This window comes from Semicossyphus pulcher, unplaced genomic scaffold, assembly GCF_022749685.1.
Source record: "Semicossyphus pulcher isolate SPU_LCO1_2020_fin unplaced genomic scaffold, fSemPul1.0.p SCAF_18, whole genome shotgun sequence".
NCBI lineage: Eukaryota > Metazoa > Chordata > Actinopteri > Labriformes > Labridae > Semicossyphus > Semicossyphus pulcher.
This window is the reverse complement of record NW_027211691.1, coordinates 532841-558888: the sequence shown is the minus strand read 5'-3', so window position 1 is coordinate 558888 and position 26048 is coordinate 532841. Positions and strand designations below refer to the sequence as shown.

Below are 26048 nucleotides of genomic sequence, written 5' to 3'. Positions count from 1 at the left end.
GGCCTTGCACGACCAGGTGAATAGAGTTGTGTAGTCCTGCCAAATTTTACTCACATAGTCATGAAGTCGTTTTTACTTCATGCTGATTTGGAAAATGTAATTTGTTCTTTTATTTCTTTGGTTTAGATCGCTGCAACTCTCTTTATACCCGCCTCAGCAAGAATTTTAACCTTCTCTAAAAGTAGAGACCATATCAAGTCGAGTTTTAATCCCACCCGCTCCGGCTATCAGTAAGATTTAGACTTGGGTTTAAGACTTTATTGATCACTTTAAAGTCACAGAGAAGTGCAGCCTGAAGCTATACTGCTGAGCTTTTAACTCTTTATTCACTGGAACTCTGATATTCATGATATTTGTTTAATTAATCTTGTATATATAGTTTAAATATGTTTTAAATATTGATCTCTGATTGTTGGTGTGTTTTAAGATGCATCTGCCGACCTCATATGACACACGTTGCTGTGTTAATGTAAAGTCTTTGGAAACGTGTGAAGAGATGATGCATAAAATGAAAAACACCCCTTTAGAAGAAGCAATGTATATCTTTATTATATGCTATGTACATCATTTACAGTATAGTACAATAACAATACACAGTAATGCTACACAGTCAGGATTGCACAGTAATAGAGTCAGGCCACAGCGGTCGGTACCGTGCTGAAGAGACAGACGAGTGCACAGGAAGTACAGAGAACATCTTTGGCTTCAGAGCAGAAACACGGAGAAGGCTTCAGTCAGAGGAGGAATTATCAGTGGATCAAAAAAATATTTTCTGTTCAGCTTTCTACAGAATTGCTTGAGGAGACTGTGTCTTTAACCCCGCTGGGCCGGGACGTGTTGGGCCCTGAATCCTGTCAGAATATATCTCCACATGAACGCAGAGCGTGCCCCTGCATGTGGACAAATCTCTGCACAAAACAGGAAGTATGAGGAAAGTCAACTTCTCTCTCTAATTGGTGAATTTTCTGAGTCTATTAATTTGAAATAGTCGTCGTTTGCAGCAGTTGTTTATAGACTCAGACCGCCTCCCTCTCCCTCTCCTGATATTACTGAGTTTTCTATTCTCCTCTCGCCAACATACAGCAGCTACAGAGCGCCGGGGTGAGGGACAGAATACAGACAGAGATTGGATGAAAGATGGATGGAGAGGGAGAGCAGTAAAGAGAGAGAGAAGGGAAGTGACACGGTGAGATAGCGGCAGAGCGAGAGGAGCCGACAGAGAGATGGATGCAGCGGGGTCGCCGAGGTGAGGAGATGGTGTAATGATTAGATCACGGATACCCTTGAGCCTTCCTCCCGTGCACTGAAATCTGGGACTGACTCGGAGGGGAGGAGGAGGCCTGCGGTCGTAAACGGCCCCACTGTCAGAGTTCATGTGGGCGGAGGAGGAGGAGGAGGAGGAGGAGGAGGAGGAGGAGCGGGAGTGGATTACAGGAGTCTGAGATTACAGAAGAATACTCTGCCTCTCCTCTGCTCCCCACACAGGAGAGGAGCTGCTGCTCGATCGCATCAGTGAGAACGAAGGATTCTAAAGATGTTATAAATTTAATGTTTGGCTGTTGGGAGACTGCAGGAGGAGAAGTATCCTCCACATGGACAGGAAGCTCCTAACATATCACACAGCCCTTCTTTGAAACAATAATGTCACAGTAAAAGCCTCGTTTAATCTTGCTCCTGCTGAGTAAAGCTCAGTCTGCTGCATTTTGGTCGTGTGGTTTTGTCGCTAATCGTCTCTTTAAATATCGTTCACCTCCCAATCAGATGATGTCATCTCCAAACTGTAACGAGCTGAAGGTTACAGCGCGGAGAGGAGGACAAGTGTTTAGCATGCTTCCATCTAGTGGTCACTTTATGACACTGTTACAAATATTCTGCTTCACACTGACAGAAACATGAAAATGATTCACACGTTTCTTCAGTCCAACATTTAAACAACAGAAACTCTTTTGTACATTTCATACTGGAAACTCTGTCAGGGGATTTTCAAAATAAAAGCTTCATTAAGCGCACACAAAAGCATCTCTTTACAAAGAATCTCAGTATACATGCAGACATGATCGTAGAGGATGATCGCTTTCACTCTCAGCATCCAGTAATGAGCCCCGTGATGGATTCACTGATCGGGTGATTTAACTTTGAAACTTCAGCTCTGATTTCTGTGAGAGTGCGCTGCCTCGTCCTTCAGCACCCCCCGTGTGCTCAGTGATGGATATTTTATGTACATTGCATGTTCCATAAATAGTTTCCCTTAACAGAAAGAGATGGATGCTTTTTAAATGTCATGCGGAGGTGTGTGTGAGAGTCTGGCTGTGTTTCCCTCGCTCCTCCTCAAACATAAAAAACTAGTTAGTAAAAATGAACGTGTCATGTTGAGACGTCTTCATTAAAAGGACTGTACGTGTTCCTGAACAGAAGTAACCGACCGTGACTTAAATAAAGATCTCACTTTCTACATTTTCTAAACAAAGTGTTGTTAGTTTGTCATCAGAGAAACCGTCTCTGAATCAACATCTCGTCTGAGATTAAACCGTCGCAGCACAAAGCCGGCTGCTGGGGAGTTTTTGGCCTCGACTCCAGACGACATAAGTTGCCGTCTTATTCTGTCTGAGTCGATATATCTGTGTGTCGTGTTTTCTGTAAAGGTATTTATTCCCTCAAATGTGGGAAAATCCTCTTTCACTGTGGATTAAGCAGACAGTGTGCATAATGTGAGCAGGGGGTGAGGGGGGGGCGCAGAGAGAGGGAGGGGGGTGAGAGGGAGGACAGTTAGCAGGGAGATGCAGAGGAAAAGCTCGTATCACTCCTGCTGGATTCAAGTGTTTCAAATACTCTTTTTATTTTTGATGTTTTTCAAGCCAAAATAAATCAGCTAGATTTCAGATGTTCACTGTTAGATGGTCAAATGGCACCTGTAGTAAAAGTGTTCACTGACATGTGACAGAACATTTGGATGCATCATCTCACAGATGAATTGCAAAGTATAAATCTCAATTTTACAAGAAAATGCAACTTTTATAATCCAAAAAACAGAGACAGAAAGGAGCTCAGAGTGTGCCCTTTGTCTGTCTCTACTCTTTGTTTCAGGGGCAGGTAGCTTCTAGGTAGTGCGACTCCCTGACAAGCTGCTAATGCCTCCAATAAGATAAACCCTCGGCGATCGGGCTCCTGTCGCCGATAAGAGCCGAGAGAAGTGAAAAGATGAGAGCTGCAGATAAAGAATGTAGGAGGAGGGAGGAAAACAGGAACAACAGCGATCAATGCCGGCTCTGTGCAGCGATGCTATCCATCCCTCTGCTCCAACTCCTGTAAGAGTGTGTGTGTGTGTGTGTGTGTGTGTGTGATCATAATTTCAAGAGGAGAGAGATGGGTGTGTGTGTGTGTGTGTGTGTGTGTGTGTGTGTGTGTGTGATCATAATCTCAAGAGGAGAGAAATGGGTGTGTGTGTGTGTGTGTGTGTGTGTGTGATCATAATCTCAAGAGGAGAGAGATGGGTGTGTGTGTGTGTGTGTGTGTGTGTGTGTGTGTGTGTGTGTGTGAATCTGGGTCATCAAGTCATCAATAAGCACCTGCATCAGTGGAAGAAAGAGTGAAATCCTTCAGAGAGAGGAGGGATGAAAGTGAGGGTCTGCTCCTGCTCGGACAACTCTGCTCCCACAGGGGCGGGCAGGGAGGAGGGAGGGATGGAGGGAGGGATGGAGGGATGGAGGGATGGATGAGTGCATGAATGGAAGAGTAGCATTTGAGTATCTGCTTTTGACAGCTTGGTGACGGCTGACTTGGCACAGAAACAGGTGTGTGTTTGGGGGCTGGCGGGGCAGAGAGGGGAAGAGGGGGAGGAGGGTGAATTATGGATGGATGAAGTCAGGGAGGGGAGGAGGGGGGTGTCTGGCGGGGGCTTGTGTCCCGCTGACAGGCAAGCTGCTAGTTGGTGGAGTCACTTATCCACACAGAGTGAAGCAGAAAGGATGGGGCAGCGCTGCAGTGTTCAGAGCCCCGTCCTCTCCTGAAGGCCTCGGGGGCGTTTCAGGCAGCAGATCCAGCGAGGAGACTGAAACTCAGGAGGGAGCAGCAGAAGCTGTCCGTCGTAGTCCGCTGCAGCCCTTCTTCTTTATTTAACTCTTCTTCTCATGTTGGACCTTCACTCCTCACCTTCCTCTACGTACGTGGACGGGAACCAGCCGACCTGAGGGGAGGGGGGCAGAGACAGGAATCAGTCAGCATAGCAGAAGGGACGGACAGCAGCAGTACACACATTCTTCTTGATATTTCCTACAATAACCACAATGCCTTTCAGCAAAACCACAGTAAAAAGCTGTGTAGCACATTTTCCTTTACAATGTACCACGCAGCTGTTTGCATCTGTTGGACGAAGAGGGTCAATGTGACATGTATTGCTAACTCTGTACATCGTTACAATTATAACATTACTTTACAAATAGTTTCCTCTATAACACCAACGTTCATGTATTTCTAGGAGCACAATGCTGAATGTGTGTTCTTAACTCAAGGCTAACTTTAAGGAAGTCTTTGAGGACATTCTTATTAACTTGCTCCTCTCACAATGTCCCAAATTATTGTACCTGTGCTGAAAGTCGTGTTACAATGCCAAAACTTTAATAGGGTGAATGCTTTATTGTAGACATATATTGAGTAACGAAATAAGTTATTTTATGTCACGAGTTACTGATCAAGTGCCGCCTTAGTTTGTTTGTTTGAGTAAAATATTTTATTTTTAATCAGAAAAAGGCTGTTACATCGCTCCCTTCAAACACACCAGACTCCATTGAAAAAAAGGCAATTTCACCTTGGAGAGCAAAGGAGTTATTGGTCTACCTATCAGTTAGTTTTTTTTTTTGTTATTGTGTTACTTTGGTGTTTTGAATGGTTTGTTCAGATCCAGCAAACACATTTTGTACACAATAACACATAAAAACTAACCAATCAAGGCAGAGGTAAACAAGCAACCTCCTGTGTTCTGTGAGTAAAATCAGTGTTTTTCTGAATGGAGTCTGGTGTGTGTGCAGAGAGCGATGTAACGTCTGTGTGTGGTTAAAACAATCATCTTCCTCTGTAACAAAAAGGTCTATCTCTGTAGGGATCCTTTCTGTCATGTTGTCACACACTTAGAAGAACAATCTGAGCCTGTCAGTGGAAACAACAAGAACTTTTAGTGGACGACCTTTGACCCATCAAGGATTATGTTGCAGCCATTACAGCCTGTTTCACTGCTGCAGGATGAACACATCTACTGGAGACACTCACACACTGTTTGTACCTGTGAGTCATTTAGAGCCTAAATATGTACCAATAGGGCCACGGTTTAGATATATTGTAATTCACCACTTTAATAATATTAACTATGAAATATTATTTCTGTTTTAATGACAGTTATAAATGTGTTTTAAATGTGTATAGCTTAAGTTAAATTAAATGTAACAAAGAAACCATCGTCCAAAAAGAACTAAAGACGTATTTAAACATAAATCAGCTTTACTGTAAAATATAAACAAACACACACATCAAAAAGAGCCAAAAGAAACATCTTCGGACAGTTAATATTCAATATACTGACCTCTTTATGACAATCTGACCCTGACACACTGAACTGACACTATCAGGTTATAGAGGTATGTAGTGTGTTTGAGCAGACAGATTGAGACAGCTTCTCTCCAGCCTGCAGTTCTGTTGTTGTCGTAACTGAAGCTCTAAAGAGACTCTAACGGCTCTCTGCAGACTCTACATACAGACTTTAGTTTACACCAGAGCAACACACACACACACACACACACACACACACACACACACACACCAGGCACACTTCTTTAATAACCACAGCTGTTCAGTAAACACACCAACAGCCTGAAACACACACTCAGTCTAACACTCTCTGCGGTGCATGTGGGAGTCAGTACTTATATCTCCCTGCATTTAGAAGCGACGCCGCACGCCTGATTATAAAGCGCTCGTGGTATTGGATGGGAATTTATTCATTTAACAGAAACAAGTGCAAGTGAGGACGGTGTGAAACAGAGGAGTTGGAAAGATTTACATGTCAGACTAAATATAAAACAGACTATATCCAAAGAGTCCCTTCCAGGTACCTGTAGACGAGAATATCTGCCAACCCTCTCTTCTTTAAAAAGCCTCTTCTTAGCGCTACATTAAATTGGATTTCATACTGTTACAGCCAGAACATAGAGACAAACTGGTTCAAGTGTAAACACAGCTAATGAAAGTTCTGACACTTTTCTGCCTGGAGTAACGTGGACTCGACACGACTGAACATCCTGGACATCGGACAAAACAACAACCAAGACTGTACCAAGACTAAATGTGACTGATCGACTTCATGTAACCGTTAGCTTTGTACCGTTAGCTTCATCATTCATTGTTTGTTATAATATTAAGTCAGCATCATGGGCCTCATTAGCTGATAAAGTAGGCTAATTTGGCAAGCTAGCCAACTATCACAAATAGTAATTTGCCAGCAATACTGTAAGTACGTAAGCTAGCTAGCTGTAGCTTAGCTAAATTGAATGGATCTGGTGCTCGTTGGTTTCTAACATCAGCTGATAAAGTAATATGCTAACAGAAGGCTAGCTAGTTAGCCAGCAGAAATCAGCCCCGGGTCTGGATGAATTTGTTTACTTTATCCACATTAGACGTACTTTCTAGCTGGTTTAAGCATGCTAACTTCAGCTAACAAAACCACACAAAGTTCCCTGGAGAGTCGAATGCCCTGATGATGTTTCCCTCAGTAAAATGTTGTTTTGTGTTGGATTCTCTGCTGTGGTGGGTACAAGTCATTTGTCATAATATTAAGACAGCTGATAAAGTCATTAACAACCAGCAAGCTAGCTAATTTACCAACAAGATTAGCCAGGAGAGTCTGGATGAATTATATGAGCCCATACACTTAAGACAGAATTTTGCTACCAGTAGCTTCCAAACCAAACACGTCCCTCCATGAATCAAACCCTGCTGCTGCTGATGACCCCATCAGCCCCTGAAAAGACTCATTTCCCCGTCTGGATCTGGTGAAGGGAGACAGTGTTCATCTGCATCTTAATCCTGCCTCTTAATCCTGCCTCTTACCCTGCCGTTGACCTCGCCCCTCCACCAGCCGTTAGCTCCTGACTTCGTGTAGATCTTCACCACGTCACCCTCCTGCAGCGAGAGCTCCCGGGTGTCTCGAGAGCTGAAGTCGTACCGTGCTATTGCCACGCCGATCACCTTCGGAGTAAACACTGAGAAGACACAGAGAGACGGAGACAGAGAGAGGTGGGTGTTAAAAAATATACAGAATAAAGCAATCTGAGGTGCAGAAGATGTGTTAGGTAAAATATGTAAAACATCACATTCAGTGTCACATGTACACAAACACACACAGGTGGAGATGGGTGGTGTTTGTCATTCATTCAGAAAAACCTTTGGTCTCATTATCTGTACGAGCATTAGCATACTTTTAATTCTCAGATAAATATCTGTATTCAAACCGCTTTCAGAAGATAGATCGATCAATCGATCGATCGATCGATCAGCTGGTCTTTGTAAGTTTAAACATGATATTGCTGACATATAAATGATCAGACTGCACTTACATAAATAAAATCCCGGGTTCTGTTCCAGAAGTAACAAAACTTTATTTAAAATGACATTCTGTCATAACTCTAACAACTCGTGTGGCTCACCTCGTATGTTTAGATAATGTCAGTAGTTTAATGAAAAACAATCTAATAAAGTTGTTCATTCAATATTTATGTTATCTTTCATAACAAAAACACCATTACCCATAAGGCCTAGATGTTCTCAGGGCTCAACATCAGAGGAGGCGATGAGTAAGCATGAGTCAGTGTTATCTTATTATGTTGTTTGGTCTCTTCTCTTCTTACAAAGAGCATCTTATAAAGGCAATGCAAACTATAACAGCTGAGCATTAAAGAAACATCAGAATGACTGGAAGCATTAATAATCTAATAATCTTGAAAGAAATAAAAGTGATTTAAATCAAACAGAGTGGAACCAGCTGGTGGTGACTGAGACGTTCAGATAAGTGCAGCTCAATGTGCTTTCTAATGAAGGCTGAAGAATAAATGACATGTAGACTTAAAGCTGTTCTTCCCACTCATGTCTCAGCTGATCAGATGGACGACACAATAAGATAATAAGCTCATTGTTGCACACTTTGACACTACTATTAATGTCATTTATTTACACTGTCTACTTAAAAAGAGAAGTTTATAACTGTGCAGCCCATCGCAGCTGGAGTTATCAGACAGCCGGATGTGTGCAACTAGACATCCTGTCGAGCAGACAGCAGTATAACAGACAGGTGTGGAGCAGGTTAGCTAGTTAGCACAGCTCCATCCCACTCTGCTGACTGTCTACCTGCTGCAGACACCGAGCCGCGGGTCGGACTGGGCTGAGCTGACAGGTGGAAATGGAGTGTCAGACCTTTACAACCCGGCCGGAGGGAGAGAATATCTAATATAAAGGAGCTCAGTGTGTTTGGACACCTTTACCTTTACTCTGACTGACAGACACACGCCAGCAAACACACACTCCAAACTCCACTGCTTTCTCACAGGTCTGTCCATGCTAAAATGCACACAGGCACACATATAAACAGCACATACATGCATTACTAAAGCACACAGGATGACAAGTATGTGCACACAATACGGAAGATTGGTGCAATAGGAAGCGAGATGTCAGATGTAAAGGCAGAGTTGCCGGCGATGATGTGATTGCACTGAGCTGCAGCCAGCATGCTAAGCAGCCTTCAACATGAAAGGAGAGAGAGAGTGATAGAGAGACAGAGAGAAGCGATACCTGTACCTGACCAGAAGGGAGCAGAGGAAGGCGGTACAAAGCTGTAGCCGGCAGGAGATACAAAAGAGAGGCCGCAGAGCAATGGGGCTATAGCAGGGCGGGCCAGGCAGGGGGCGCAGAGATGAGAGGGGGAGAGGGCAGGGATGGGGGGATGGAAGGAGGAGAGAGAAGCAAAGGAGAAAAATAAAACATGTTTTTAAAAATCCAAACTCTGAGGTTTGTTTTACTTCAGAGGTATAAAGAAGACAGCTGCAGTTTGATGAAAGATAAATGACACACAGGAGGAGCTGCAGAGAGCGGAGACCATCTACACAGCCTGTTTTTCACTCAATCAGTGTGTACCCATGAAAACCTCTACACTGTTTGGCATAACAGTCTAAGAATTACAGAGGGACATTGGTATTTTTCAACCTGGTTCCTATAACTACATATTTTAGGTAGCTAAATGACGAATAGCTGACAGCCGTGAAACAGGCTGTAATGACTGCAACAAAGTTCAATGTCTGACATTACAGACAGGATCCCTACAGAGGCAGACCTTTTGTTAAAAACAGAACCACAAACAGACGTTACGTCTCTCTCTTCAAACACACCAGACTCCATTGAAAAAAACCCCAGTAATTTAACATTGTAGAATGCAGGAGCTGCTGGTCTAAGCTGCCTCGATCAGTTACTTTACTCTGTTTGCATGATATTTTGGTGTCTATAATTATGATGCCCAACCAAACTATTGTTTTTTCTAACACAATAACACACAAAAACGAACCAACCAAAGCAGCAGGTGAGCAGCAGCTCCTGTGTCCTGTGAGGTAAAATCAGTGTTTTTCTGAATGGAGTCTGGTGTGTTTGCAGAGAGCGATGTAACGTCTGTGTGTGGTTAAAACAATCATCTTCCTCTGTAACAAAAAGGTCTATCTCTGTAGGGATCCTTTCTGTCATGTTGTCACACACTTAGAATAACAATCTGAGCCTGTCAGTGGAAACAACAAGAACTTTTAGTGGACGACCTTTGACCCATCAAGGATTATGTTGCAGCCATTACAGCCTGTTTCAGTTGGTCATTTGGACCAGGTTTAAAAACACCTGAGTGTCCCCTTCACTCAAACAGGAGATGTCAAACTTGTGATCTGGTCTAAAATTTCAGACCATGTTCGAGGATCCAAAACAAATCGACACCGCTGCTTGGATTGTGTTGAAATATGAAGTAAAGGCGCATCTTGTTTGTCTGCATCATTAATGGAGGACGACGTCTCAGTTGTTCATCTAATTGGGAGGAACATGCAGTGTTCTCCCAATGACTGCACAGGGAATAGATTTGCATATTCATAACACAATCATACAGCTGTAATACAGACTCAGCTGCAGATACACATCAAGCTTCATCTGTCAGACAACCATATTCTTTATTCATATTCTACTATTATTGTAGTTTCCTTTGTTATCCTGCACATAATTGATTCTTTTATTTCTGAAGCTGTCAGTGCCCACAGAGCAGATCTCTCGATCTGTGCCTTTACCTCGCAAACAACTCGAGAAATAACCCTCCGTGGGCCTCCATCCTCGTGTTTCTATCGGTCCCACAGTATTTCTACTGGCACAAAAACAAGCTTCAGGCATTGATCTGATTCCAGCTCTGTCGTTGGCGGTGTTAGCGCCTTTTGAAAGTATCACCTTAGTCTTTTTGGATGGTCCACTGGGTTATTTTTGAATGTCTAAAAGCAAGTGTGGCAGGAGTTCAGTCAGGTGAGAGAGCTGATTCTATTAAAGGTTTTCTGAGGATCAGCGCTCAAAAAAGACGAAATAGCATCAATACAATAAAAGGAGTCTGGATGCCAGCGATTGATTTAGTCCAGAAAAGTTAACTGGGGTCGACAAATGAGGTCAATCCTGATATAGGAACTATCTGTACTATCTGGACAAGGGAAGACTCTCATTCAAAAGAGATGAAATTTAATAAAGAGGAGAGGTCTGGTTAGCTGTGGTTACACAGAAAATAATCAGACACCAGACAACCACAAACTCAGGGGAAACAACCACAACGACTGTGAACAGCTACAAAGAGATCGGCCGGACCATAAAGACTTACAAAAGAACTGAAAAGAGGCACTAAGGTTCCACAGTGGCACCAAAACGACCACGACGAGATAACAACATGCAGACAAACACAACGAGATAAAAACACGCAGACAAACACAACGAGATAAAAACACGCAGACAAACACAAAACGACCACGACGAGATAAAAACACGCAGACGAACACAAAGAGATAAAAACATGCAGACAAACACAAAACGACCACGACGAGATAAAAACACGCAGACAAACACAAAACGACCACGACGAGATAAAAACACGCAGACAAACACAACGAGATAAAAACACGCAGACAAACACAAAACGACCACGACGAGATAAAAACATGCAGACAAACACAACGAGATAAAAACACGCAGACAAACACAACGAGATAAAAACACGCAGACAAACACAAAACGACCACGACGAGATAAAAACATGCAGACAAACACAAAACGACCACGACGAGATAAAAACATGCAGACAAACACAACGAGATAAAAACACGCAGACAAACACAAAACGACCACGACGAGATAAAAACATGCAGACAAACACAAAACGACCACGACGAGATAAAAACACGCAGACAAACACAAAACGACCACGACGAGATAAAAACACGCAGACAAACACAACGAGATAAAAACACGCAGACAAACACAAAACGACCACGACGAGATAAAAACATGCAGACAAACACAACGAGATAAAAACACGCAGACAAACACAACGAGATAAAAACACGCAGACAAACACAAAACGACCACGACGAGATAAAAACATGCAGACAAACACAAAACGACCACGACGAGATAAAAACACGCAGACAAACACGAGATAAAAACACGCAGACAAACACAACGAGATAAAAACATGCAGACAAACACAACGAGATAAAAACATGCAGACAAACACAAAACGACCACAACGAGATAAAAACATGCAGACAAACACAACGAGATAAAAACATGCAGACAAACACAAAACGACCACGACGAGATAAAAACATGCAGACAAACACAACGAGATAAAAACACGCAGACAAACACAAAACGACCACGACGAGATAAAAACATGCAGACAAACACAAAACGACCACGACGAGATAAAAACACGCAGACAAACACGAGATAAAAACACGCAGACAAACACAACGAGATAAAAACATGCAGACAAACACAACGAGATAAAAACATGCAGACAAACACAAAACGACCACAACGAGATAAAAACATGCAGACAAACACGGCGAGATAAAAACACGCAGACAAACACAACGAGATAAAAACACGCAGACAAACACAACGAGATAAAAACAGGCAGACAAACAAAACGAGATAAAAACACGCAGACAAACACAACGAGATAAAAACACGCAGACAAACACAAAACGACCACAACGACACTAGAAGCTAAAATCACTAAACAGACACAGAGACTCAAAACGGCGACACAGGATGGAAAACAACTACAAAGGTTGGTCAGATGGCTACAAAGACGTTCAAAACAACTACACACTAAATGACCATAAGAGACATATAAAGACTACAAACAACATGGCTGCCTCTTTCCCTGGAGGAAACTGCCTCATGTGACCACGGCTGTAAACTTTATGGGACGTCACAAATACCAGCTCATTCTTTTTCACATGTATATCTGAAGCTGATTATTTGGTATTGATTCATTTAAATATCAATAAGTTTTCTGCCTGTGCCTCCAGCACAGCCCCACATTTAAAGTTCGCCTGTCTGCCCCTGGGAACATCAAATCTAATCTCCATAATGACGGATAAACGCCTGAACTTCATGATAAATGCGACGCTCCAAACAGTCCTGCTGGCAGGTTAACCAGCGAGGGTTATTGACATGCTGTAAGGAGAGCAGAGCTGCGTGGTTCTAAAATGAATACTAATCAGCAGACTGACAGACAGCTCAGCAACCTCTGATGGTGTCACGGTACAACAAGATGAAGAGGGATCGCCCTCCTCTTCAAACAGACACCAAAACACCAGCTGCATTTTACACGCTTCATTTTTGTTAAACCTGATCTGTGGACCCCGACAGAATACACAGTGTGAGCCGGTACACTGATAGAACTACACACACGTACTCAAATGCAGCGTGTCATCTCACAACAATGCAATCAGCTCAGAGTCCCACACAGTTTGTTCCGTGGACACGTAAATGTTTGAGTTAACTCTGCTGCTTTTGTAGTTAGTAAGAAGTATCAGTTCTTCGTCTGCAAAGAGTCCAAAAAACATCAAACAAAGCGAAAACATTAATTAGCAGAGTTCCAGCAGGGCTCGAGGAAGATGGAAATCAAAACAGAGATTTAACGGCGAGAGAGAATGAAGTGTGCACACCAGGAGGAGGCTGCAGACGAGACAGAGCACCGGAACAGAACTCATTTAGACTGAAGCCGTCTGCGCTCGTTATCTGACGCAGAGTTTCAACAATCTGTTCACATTTCTCTCGCTTCAACGTCACCGTCGGCAGGCTGGGACTTCTGTGTCGTTCCCACCACACGGTGTGAAAACAGGATTCAGGAATCTCTCTCTGATGCTGATGAGTCATATGTTTTCCACTAACCAACTGATGGTGATGTTGCTCTGCCTGGCTCGCTCACTGTTTAACACCCTTTGTTTCTCTGGCTATGCGACGAGCTGGGTGTTTAAGAGTTTACTCCCGTCTTCACATCCAATCCAAATTGATTTTTAAACCACAACAGTTGATCAAAGTCCTGTTCAGTCAAAGTAAGTAAAACAGTAAAACAAAGAGATCCATTCAAAGGACAATAACACAGAAAACAGTTATAAGACAATACGACCTGTCAGACGGAGCTCAGAGCTATTTCACAAAAACGAGTTTGAAGAGGATTTAAAACAGGCAGCGTAGAGGACAGCCTCTGGGGGCGATTGATTGGTCTGAGTCAGGAAACTTTTGGTCTTAAAGGTCAAAGGGGAGGAGAACTTGGAGCTAGCCCATTTAATGGTTTGTAGGCAAGTATGAGTTCACTGTCCATAATCACACTCAGATCTCTTACAGTGTGTTTGGTGTATGGTTCCATGGAACACTGGTCCATATGAGGGTCCTTACAGGAACCACTGGGTCCAAATAAAAGATTCGGACTCAGATGTTCCAACAGGGGTTTTAAAGAGTTAACTTAATCTTTCTGTTGTTGTATGTAAATGTGTTTCTGTATAACAGTGAAACAAGATGCCATATTTTCTAAGAATCTACCCTGTAAGGAGGATATAAAGTGGGAAAAGGAAAGGCCCGGGAACAGAGCCCTGAGGGACGCCACCAGGTAGAACTGCTGTTGAGGATACAGAACATTGAAGGCATCCAAAAGCAGAACCCTTAATGCTAACACAATGCTGCAGAGGAGAAATGGGGACGCTGTGTTCTTCAGTTCGAGGTGGCAGACTGTTAATTCTAAGTGTTTAAATCTCTCGATGTTTTTTCAACTCATTCTCACTTGACATCATCAGCCGAGCCAAATAAAGACTTTCTTTAACCTTTCAAGTTAAAAAAAAACCTTTTAATCAGTAAATGAACAAAGACAAGCGAAAGCTTCTGTCAGAGAAAAGTCTGATTTTACTCCTCTGTTGGCACGGTGACGAAGCTGCTGCTGTATCTGTTGCTTCACTTCAAACCAAAACATCCTCTCATTAAGATGGAGGTTCAAAGTTTCACGCCCCACACCTGTTAGACTCAGAGGGGGAAACATCTTGCTGATGATAAATAACGTCTCTCACACCTGAGTGCTGAGAGGAATCAGGTTAGTTAGGCTAATGACTGACAAAGTCACACAGTTAAGACGAGGCAGCAGCTGCATGCATAAAGATTCACCAGCGTGCTGCGTTCAGAGCAGCTCAGCTTCTCAAAGTGTTACTGACAAAAGCTGCTTTGTCTGAAAGTGTTGACAGGTTTGAACTAAAAGCTGATTCTCACACAGTTAAAGAAACATCACACAGCTCCAATCATCGCCCCAACAACAACCAGACAAGCTAACAGCTGAATGGTTTGGGCTCTGTGAGGTGTTTCATGGCGAGTTTTCATTCTGAACGTCTCCAGGAAACTCAAACTTTTGTGCTAAGTAGATGAAACATTGATGGTTTGATAAGACTGATTTAGTCTGTGATCATTATCATTATTAAGGCTGTTACATATCTTCACATGATCGTGTAACACTGGGACCTTAAATAATAAACTCAAGTTGTTAGTTTAAAAGTTACGAACTCCAAATCATGTTTACATTTAGTATTTGTTCATGTTTGAAGCCACATTAATATAAACTCTGTGGGAGGCACACAGACATGTGAAACCACAGGCGACAGACTGAACTGATCTTTCTTTAATTAAATGTAGAAACAAACACGCCAGAGGATCACAGGAGACACAGACCAGGAGTTTGGCACCAATGCTCGCTAGACGAGTTCACAGTAAGGATTCGGTGGGCCTGGGGTCGCACAGAAACTTGTGATGTAACGTGAAAACAACCAACATGAAAAGAGTCTCCAACAGCTACAGTTAAAATCAGTGGGTACAGTGGATTACCTACAATAGCAAACTGTCCACATGCCACGTATAACGAATGTATTTGTGACGTTTTACTGATAAACGTGAAGCTAAGCCAAAGTGACTAATAATGGCCGACATTATTTCCTGTAACATCCCCAGCGGTGATGAGAATATAACCGTCCTCCATCTTTGTTTAAACGTCCAGAAACAATGTGATCACATCTAATAACACGCCGAGTCTGTTCTCCAACCAGCGTCTGACAGTTCAGTCACAAGCGATTAGCGTCTGAGCAGACCGGGCTGTTGTTAACTGTAAATATGTACCTACAGTGTCTCTTTAAGGCTGTGAAGATGCTCCCATGTGAATTAAAGCAGTGAGAGAGAGAGGGGGGGGTGATGGGCGAGAAAACAGAGGAGGAGAAATCAGCAGGGCTGAAACAGCAGCAGGAAACAAACACTATCAACAATGACAGGAAGTGAATGATCAGCAGAGATCACACAGAGCGCTCTATTAACAGTCTGCTGATGATTGGCTGACAGCATGTAGGACTGTCAAACATGCCAATACATCAGTGTCTTAAACCTTCATTCTTTGTTATGTCCAGCAGGGGGCGACTCGGTCTGATCCTATAGAAGTCTATGAGAACATGCTCCTCCTCCTCTCCTGATGTATTCCCTCAGTAAACATGTTCCTAATGACTTTATGGTCTCAGTCTCTAGTTTCAAGTCTCCTTCAACACAGCATGATGTTCATTTAGTCACTGATGCTCCCATTGAGAGTCACACAGACCAGAGAGAGGGGAGGAGTTAGGGCGGGGCTACTTGAAGTCGCTACCATGGCGACCTGAAAATGTCTGCGTCCGGTTGTACTAAAAGACACTTTGTTTAGCCTGTTTTAGCTAGCTAAAATTAGTAGCCATACTAATAAAGGAGTTACCATGATTCAGAGGTGCACCTCGCTAGGAGCTAACATTAGAGTTAGCCAATATAAGATAAGATAAGATGAGATGTCTAACTCTCGTCCAAATATGGTCACTTCTGGTTCAGCTGAAGTGCCAAACTTTAGTCGACAAACGTAACGATGGCTTCGTCCACTTCTCATGAACAGACTGTGATAATGAGTCGCTCAGTGTGGCGTGTCCTCTCGTTGGATTGCTCCTCCTCTAAGCGAAGGCTCACGTGTACTCACTGTTGCTTCCCGACCGGTTGAGGCGTTGCACAGCAGCGTTCTCCGGCTCCCGGTAAGGAAACTGCAGCGTTGTGTCCAGACTCCTGAAACCTTCTCTGAGGGAGTGGTGCTTGTAGTACTCGATCAGCTCCTGCACACACACACACACACACACACACACACGTATATGTATAAATAATCAGACTAATAGACATAGACAGTATTTAAATGTGTGGTTACTGCACGTCACATTTCTTTTAAAAATCAGTTAAAGCAGATAAATGAGCCTTTTATAGATGTGTGTGTTTCAGCGCGTGTGACAGCTGTTTACATCAGAACATTTACACATCTGTCACTCATTAAGAGCCTGCTTTAAATGATGATGACAGTGCCTACTGCTTTTAACCCTCTGCCACTTATAAATAACACCATCTGCTGCGTTGTAATGTGTTCTGACAGCTGAATGTTTGACATGATGCAGCTCCACATTGGACGAAGTTTTGTGACTGTAAAACGCACAGAGATCACACAGTGATATTTAAAGCCTTTAAAGACCTGAACAGCTTTCATGTGAAATATGCAGTTTACAGTCGTGGCATAAATAAAGCAGCTGAACTTTCCAATACGCCCTGAACTTATCTATAATGCTGCAGCCTGAGGCCAGTATAAACACGCCTCTAATCACGGCTATTTTTGTGCACTCTGCTAAAATAAAATTCAGGTTTTGACACTTCATTAAGCGAGCGCGCTGCTTTATTTATGAGTCGCAGTGGTGGAATTTAAAAAATAAAGAGACTCACTAATATGCTCCTGAACTTCTTGTTCTCTGCGATGTGGAAGCAGCCCTCTTTGGTCAGGATCTTTATGTGCTTCACGTCGTTGTTGTACCTGTGGGCCATTGAATAAGTTATGAGTGTAATTTCCCTCTCTGATCACCACCATCGATCCGTGGCTGCCCCCCTGGCCTCTGTGCATGGAGCCAACCTCGCTCTAATGCATGAGGTCCCAGAGGTCTGTGACACGAGAATGATGGGTGGTCAGGAGGAAATGTGTGCCGCCCAACACACACACACACACACACACACACACACACACACACACACACACACACACACACGCACAGTCTCATTTTCATTCACAGGGAGGCCGCCTGAGCTCGGAGGCTGAAGGAGGGAAAGTTTGCAGACGTGACTCACAGAGCCGAGCTGTGCATAAAGAGCCCATCGCTCTGACAGCTTTAAGATGTTGTAGAAAGACGTGATAACACAGACGCTGTTGCTTTCAGCCCCTCAGCTTCATCGGCCCTGGTCTGAAGCTGCTCTTCCTGATGCTAACACCAGGGGGCAGCACTAATTGTACACTCAGTGGCTCTATAGAAACAAACCTCCATAGTTTCCATCATCCTGTTTAAGTTGATTTAAAATAAAGAACATACCTCACATGAGCACTCACAGAGAGAAGTGATGTTACACTCCTGAAAAGCTCTCAGAGATGACATCACAATAAGACACCAGTGTGTCTGTTGCAGAGCTTTAAGGGTTAAACTATCAACTGACTTAAATTCACAAATGAACCTTTAGAAAACTTTAGTGAACTAAAAACCAGAGGGACGTGCTCCACACAGGGACCTGAGGATAATCAGACCCAGCTCCAAACTCTATCGACCCAAACAGAGAGAGAATTAACGGAGCGCGGTGACATGATGTGAGACCAATTACAGCGCGGGATGAGCAGAAACACACTGTGTTACCTTCAAAGTCCTGACTTCATCACTGCAGGTGTTAAAAGATGTCTATATCCACCTGAATGTTACTGCTCGATGTTAATGTTAAAGAAAATCAGTAACACCTTCATCTGTGTCTGAAATGTGGATGTGAATGTACAGTCAGAAGCTAGTTAGCCTAGCTTAGCACAATGACTTAAAGTCAGGAAGCTAATGTGTCACTTTTAAATCTCAGCGAGTTGTTTCTTTGTTTCTTTCAGCAGCTTTTAGAAACATTTTTACTTTAACACTCTGAACTGCAGCCGAGATGTTCTGTAGAACCTAAAGGTGAAGTAAGTGTTATTCAAGTTATTATGGCTCTCATTTAACATTAGTGTAGACTGAATTATGCAACCAACAACATCTTTAAAAAGAGCCAGGCTAGCTGATTCCTCCTGCTTCAGTCTTTATGCTAAGCTAAGCTAGCTGTCTCCTGGCTGTGGCTTTGCATTTACCGTACAGGTGTGAAAGTGGCATGAACCTACTCGTCTCGATTTCTGCAGGACGTGAAATGAGCCTTTTCACATTAAGAACAAAGACGGGTTTAGAGGCAGAGAGACTGTCCTCTGTGGGCGGCCAAAACTGTCTAGACAGCTTCCTTAACTTCCGGGGGAACAGTTAAAATCTGAGCACTTTATTCAGACAGCAGTGAAGTCTCTCGGCTGTTTGGAAACAATCATGAAAATCTTCTGCAAACTCCGAGGGAGAGGACGTTTCTATTTATGAGTAATACTTTTTAAATGTCGTCCCCGCAGCACAGTCGCCTCCGTCTGCTTCTCTCTTTCATGGGGAGGTTTGTATAACCTTGAACAGTCTCACAGTCGCTCTCTGCTCTGTTCAGAGCGGCTCGTCTGTGTGAACACAACCAATTAAGACCACAGCGCAGGAGGAACTGGAAGACGTCCATTCAGAGAGGAAAAAAAGAGTCTAAATAAGAATAAAAATCTGTTTCTGCAGCTCAGACACGAGACAGCAGCTCTTCTGTCTCTGCCTGCACAAACACTGACGTCGTTTATCTTTCTAAGCAGACTGAGTTACAACAGCAGGGTCGCTAACACCACGAGGGCCTGACATAAACATTAAGATAGAAAGATTAAAATGTCTGTTTTATTCTCAGAATAATTGTTTCTGTGGGTTTGTGGTCAAACCTTAATGAGGACTGTTACATGCTTTAACCTGACCCTGCAGCATGACGAGCTTCTGGTTTGGTCAGCTCGACAAACATCACCGTGGTTAACCACAGACTCGGCCTCAGAGGACGACGGCTATAAATCGCTCCGTCAGTTTCTAAAGTACAGCCGGGAGTTCATGTAGTCGATGCTGCGGTTTGGCTGAAAGCTTCTGATGAATCCAACAGACATACAGAACAAGAAACATAATAACAACTGAGTGGCAGTTTCACTGTATCTATCAGGTCACACGTGGGCTGAGATCTGTCTCACTACAGCGCTATGAAGCCACAACAAACAGATGTTACTGAGATTTAATGACAATCAACAGGCTGAGAGGATGCTGAGAGAACTACATCAGGAGGCAGGTTTGTAAACAGGCTGAGGTCATGCTTTAACAGGTCTGTCTGCAGACGACAAGAGCACTACTTAAAATGAGTGTTTTTTGAATGGAGTTTGGTTTGTCCACTGCCGGTGCACTGACAGGACGTCGGGAGTATCTCAAAGCTTATACAGGATCAACTTTCACCAGTAATTTTCCAGATACTTTGTCTGTAGATATAAATTGTAATGATACAGAATAGTTATTTAAAAGTGATTAAACACAGATCTTGTTCTTATTATAAGGATAAATCCCCCTGACACACTGGTCCTTTAAAAACAAGGTCCGAGCAGTATTCACAAAGTGTCTGTATGAGGCAGGATCTATCTTAATGACTTGATGGAGGTGTCACACTTACTTTATACTGATGGCGTACTCTGTGAACTCTCTGCTGCGATGGCGGACCAGGTACGTGCTGTTCCCCCTGTTGATGAGTTCTGCCTCTGCCTGGAGCCTCTCCATGGGTCCTGCAAACCTGCAACACAACAGAGACATGAACACCATGTGCCTCACATTAATGATGGACTGATACTAACTTATACCGCATAATGCCGGGTCAGATTTTGTGACAGCTGTTTAAGCCGTTATTTTTTAACCTGAGCCGTAACAGGTACAACAGTTTTATATTGCTCCGTGAGATTTCTTCAACGTCATCAGTGAAACAGGCTGTCATGACTGATAAGTAATTCTTGTGGAAGATGCCCCTTAACAAAGTATGGCCACGAAAAGTTCTTGTTTTTCCCAACCAGACTCCTTTGACATTTTACCTGATTTTACATTGGGGGTAACGAAGGAGCTGCTGGTCTACCGCTGCCTCGATCTGTTATTTTATTTTTGTTATTATTTGACATGGTCAATTTTAAACATCCAAATTAGATCACAAAGCATTTTTTGTGTAACACACAATAACACAAGCAGCCCAACAGGTGAGGCAGCAGGTGAGCAGCAGCTCCTGTGTCCTGTGAGCTAAAATCAGTGTTTTTATGAATGGAGTCTGGTCTGTCTGCAGAGAGCGATGTAACGTCTGTGTGTGGTTAAAACAATCATCTTCCTCTGTAACACAAAGGTCTATCTCTGTAGGGATCCTTTCTGTCATGTCGTCACACACTTAGAAGAACAATCTGAGCCTGTCAGTGGAAACAACAAGAACTTTTAGTGGACGACCTTTGACCCATCAAGGATTATGTTGCAGCCATTACAGTTTCACTGCTACAGGACGAACACATCGACTGGAGACACTCACACACTGCGTGTTCCTGTGAATCATTTAGACCCAAACAAGATGTAAAACATGGCCCAGGTTTTAAGTACTGTTTTCCCCTATTAAATACATTCAGTAATAGTGTTGGTGTTCTGTGAACTCACCAGGGCTGAGAGGAGTAGTCGACGGGTTTGGGGACCTGGAGCAAAGAGCAAAGTGTGTTTTTGTTATTGTCATGAAGCTTTCACTGAAACAACCTGAACACAACACAATAAAATCATGTTCTTGGCTCCCACTCAACAGGCCAGATTTCTGCTCCTCAATAAAACAGAATCTTTTCAGTGTCATAAAACAGCGTAATGCTTCTCTTATCTTTACAGCAGAGCAGATAACAGCAGGTTATCTACAGGACGACTCGTATTCCTGCAGCAGCTGGACACAGTGTGAGTTTCATTTGGTCAAATAGAACATGACAATCCAGAGGTGGAGAGGTTTAAAGGAGAGAAGCAGGTGAAGAGGAACACGTTGCTTCTCCTCTCTGGTACCTTCACAGTTTTAGTTTGCACAAAATAAAATAGTTCTTCTTCCTTATAAGAAGTTGTTTTGTTTATTGCTTCTTATTGATAAAGAGAATTAGACCGTGAACCACCTTCATCTCATTAGAACTTCCTTATTCTGGGAACAGAGTGTTTATCTTCTCGTGCCAGGTGACACAGCCCCCCTCACATCCTCACATCCCTGCTCTGACAATAAACACACACACACGAGCAGCTACGACAGGCTGAATGTAGAGAAGAAGAAGAAGTAACTGCAGCTTACACACGGGCACGGCTTCACAGCGTCGCTTGGAAAGAAGCCGACCTCCTTGGTGGACAGGATCCTGCCCTGAAAGCACACAGATAATTGTGTTAGGTCGTCTGGCTCGCTGAGGCTCCATAACTCAGGAACAATTAGCTGTAACACAGAGCCGAGTGTGTTAACAGCCCGCTTAACTATTGTGGAAATAATGGCTGGCAGGAAGAGGAAGAGAGTAAGAGTTCTTATTCCTCCCGAGGTGACGACTCTTTAAGCTCAGAGCCGTGATTTATCAACACGAGGAGACTCGGACTCATAAGGGGGGCGGTTCTGGAGGCCACGGTTCAGTTAGTCTGTCTCTATACTGAGTGCACAGACAAGCAGCTTCCTGTGTGTTCACTGCGGCTGCTGCAAACTTAATGCCGTCACGTCTCAGTCAGAATGCTTCATCACTGTCCTGCAGGATATTTCAAGTCTGACATTTTAGTGTCCAAATTCTAATGCAATGCAGAATTCTCTGTTAGCTTAGTGTAACAAACTGTCTTGTTTTTATCTCCTGTCATGCAAAGATCGCCACCCTGCACCTGCACAGCTCACCTCTCCAAGTCACCTCATAGTTTCAGCGGGACACGGTGCAGCCCGCTCATTCTTTCATGATTTTTAATGCATTTTAAGTTTGTGCTTCTTTTCCAAAGCATAAAAAGGCTATTTTTATTTGCAGTTTGAAGTCTGAGAGTGAACGATGCAGCGAGCGGGAGAGACACTGACCTCTACTGCTGACTAATGTGTGCATGTCTGAGGACGTAAGGATGCTGCAGAGGTGTTGGAAGTACTAATGTTTGTATTTCCTCTATTTTATCTTTTTCTTTATTTTATTTATTTGTCTGTTTTGTTGTAAACTGGCGCGAGCAGCACACGACCTGCTCAGGACACGTCTCTACGTCCTCGGGTGTTTTTCTATCCGTCCTTGAGTACAGCCTCTCTGTGCTGCGTCCTCGCTTACAGCTGCAAACATGGACACAGTAAACACGCGGCTGCTGCTGAGCGAAATGAAATCACAGAGATCGATTGTATTCGTCACGCAGCCTCAGAGCACAAATGATTTCAGTCTGTGGCTGCAGAAGGGATGAGAGTCACTGCAGCTGTCACACGGTGTTAACAGGGGGTTAATTTAATCCGTTATCTGTCTGTATGTTGTTTCTTGTTGGTTTCTTGTTACATGTTTAATATGATATATTGGCACAGCACTTTAAAATGTCATTATAATTATCATGACAAAAACACACAAAGCATCAGATGTAGAGAGTCTGAGGTCAGGACGACGTGAGGCGGCTCACAGTGTACGGAGAGATTTAGTGTTAGTGTGTGTGACCTCTGACCTGCCACCAGGGGCTGTGAAGATCGGCGCAGATTAACTCGATGATGTCACCGGTCTGGATGCTGAGAGCTGGACCGGACGTCGGGCTCGGAGCACCAAAGTAGTTCCTGATAACCAGCATCTTCGGCAGACCTGCAGGAGGGAGGGGCACAGTCAGAACCCTCGCTGAGACCTGACAAACGCGGCCTGTTACTGCGGCTTAAAGGACATTCACTGCTGTTATTTAGATTTGCAATATTTGCAGAAAGTAAAATATTTTACAATTAGAAAATTATACCCATAAACCTTTGCTCTGAAACACTAGTGTCGACGCATGGCGGACATGTAGGACAAATTAAACTGTATTAACCAAAGAAAAAGAAGCAGAATAAGATTCTTTACACACAAACACACTAACAGATTGAAGCTGCAGCTCCTGTTCTGTGAGCTAAAATCATTGTTTTTGTCAATGGAGTCTGGTGGCTCTGAGGGGTCGAATGTCTGTTTATCAAGACGGACAAACTGTCCTCAGTTTGAAGGGAAACTAAAGTAGATGTCAGAGAAGAAGAAGATACAGAAAGAAGCCTAAATCTGTGTTTCTTCTTCGTTGGTGTTTGTGCACGTGTCAGCTCTGACAGACATGTTGGCCTTTCTAGACGTGTGTCTTTGCTCTACTTCACAGCCTTAATGACTGGTAGTGAGAGAGTGTACATGTACACACACACACACACACACACACACCTTGTCACCAGTGTTCTGCCCTAGCAGATCATTTGGACCTGTTATCATTTCACTGATAACAAACAGTGAACTGTGATGCATGACGGTCATCAGACAGGTGATAACAGATCAGCAGGCGTGTGTTCCAGTTTACTGCTGCAGGCTGCAGAGAGCCACAGTCAGCCTGTTGTTGTCAGTATGCTGCACACATCGGCCTGCCAACAGTTTCCTCTTTCTCAGGCGAATTGCACATTTCTGTATTTTGGTTTTAACATGCAAACCGTTTGTTACGTAACTGCGTCCACACGTTTACAGCATCTGAGAGCCCTTAAAAAAACACTTTGGGACGCGCTGTCTGTTTCATGGTTATAGTTTGTATGTGCAAAAACTAAACAAACACAAACTACATCATCCAGGACGAACCTGGGATACGTGTTACAGGCTCTGCTGACCCTGCAGGGCCTGTCTCCACCAGCATGCACATGCCCAGTGTGCAACAGGGTCATGTGATCAGTTTGTGTAAAAACAGCTTTAAAATGAGAACCTGGCAGCGTGACGTAGCCGGAGCTAGCTAACAGTGTGCACAGACTGACTCACACCTCACAGGTAATACATCACAGTGTTTAGTGTTTGCACTACATGAAGTACATTTTAGTGAAGCTCGGGTTGTTTGTCGGAACGAGCTCACACTGCACTATTTGATTTAGCTCAGCTTTGATCCCATTATTGACCCAGAAATCAGAGAAATTGAAATATAATACGTCTTTCATGAAGCTTCCACCCATGCCAAACAAATCCAGAGCTCATATCTCACAGGCCGACACAATAACAGGAAATGTGCGTATCAGTCTGTGCATTGTGCCGAGCAGGAACACAACAATATGAGAGAGAGAGAGCATGAAGAAAGGAGGTGAAGCTTTAGGCGAATAACAGAGAAGTCAACAACATTGTACTGGAGCTGCAACATCTCTATCTGCGTCTCTGTGCAGCCGCCGACATGTGCCAGCTCGCCTCAGTGCGGCTTTAGAGACACGGGGCCGTGGAGAATCGAGTCTCGGGGGCATGAATCGCATTCCTACCCTCACAAGGACGAGCGAGCGTTAGTGCACCTTTCAAAACAGACAAAGAGAGCAGCGTCGAATATTACGACACGCCGAGGGCCGGGGCAATCAAACGCCTATTGATTTTAATGCGTCTTCAGTCAGAAATGATTTTCTGCAGCATAATGGATGGAGAGGTGGAAAAATGAGAGGAGAAGGCAGCTTTATGGGAGATTAAAGGCGCTGGCTGTGGTGCAGGCACACACACAGTAACACAGGGAGCGGTGTGTGATTCATGCAGGCAGACACACAATGACTACATTTACTGTAGAGACCTGGGACCTCCTGTTTTATGCTCCCTGCTCTGGTTTAACTCACGTTAAACTGTTTACATGAGAATCGTATAGGTCATAGACTGAGTGTGGTTACAGATCACATGTCTGCTCTGCTCTCTACCTGAGCCGGGTCACCTGTGACTGCAGGAGGAGAAGTCATGACGCTTTAATGAAAGCAGAAATCTTTAAACACGAGCTCACTAAAGAAGAACATGTTGCTCTGGTTCATGTGACACAAATGTTTGAGTTTACACAAAAGAGAAAACAGACTAAAAGGTAGAGACTGTTTATCTACAGGACGACGATAACAGGAAGAGCTCCTCCTGTGACGTACAAGCTGCAGGACGATAACAACATGTCTCTAATCGTAGTCGATCAACAGGAAATCATTCCTTATAAATGATTTTGTCCTTATATTTAGCTTTAAGTAACCATAGCATCATAATGTGAACATGTCCTTCCTTTCTCTGTTTTATATCATCAGTGGACCATCTGTGTGTTCTCTGGCTGCGTGAAGAAGCCACCTGTTGCACTAATTCATTCTTATCGGTGGTTTATTCATTAGTAGCTTTTATAGCACCTCTTTTTCTTTAACAAATCTAACCTCTTCAAAATATCAAGCCCGAAAAAATGTGACTGACTGAGGCTGAAATAATCTGTGTTTGATGAAAGCAAAGGTCAGTC

At 43.5% G+C, this 26048-nt stretch overlaps 1 protein-coding gene across 3 annotated transcripts in view; it reads right to left on the bottom strand.

The window, feature by feature from the left end:
* Positions 1 to 549: 549 nt before the first annotated feature.
* Positions 550 to 26048, bottom strand: part of LOC138595789 (guanine nucleotide exchange factor VAV3) — a 101699-nt gene continuing 76200 nt past the window's right edge. For 2 of the 3 annotated variants that reach the window (XM_069667213.1, XM_069667214.1), the window contains 8 exons: positions 23292 to 23422; positions 21937 to 22002; positions 21282 to 21316; positions 20275 to 20391; positions 17404 to 17491; positions 16625 to 16754; positions 7096 to 7247; positions 550 to 4183 (listed from right to left, as the gene is read on the bottom strand). In XM_069667213.1, the coding sequence (XP_069523314.1) occupies positions 4139 to 4183; positions 7096 to 7247; positions 16625 to 16754; positions 17404 to 17491; positions 20275 to 20391; positions 21282 to 21316; positions 21937 to 22002; positions 23292 to 23422 (764 nt within the window). In that variant the 3' untranslated portion in view covers positions 550 to 4138. The remainder of the gene's footprint in view (positions 4184 to 7095; positions 7248 to 16624; positions 16755 to 17403; positions 17492 to 20274; positions 20392 to 21281; positions 21317 to 21936; positions 22003 to 23291; positions 23423 to 26048) is intronic. The other variant, XR_011308559.1, reaches the window with a different exon arrangement.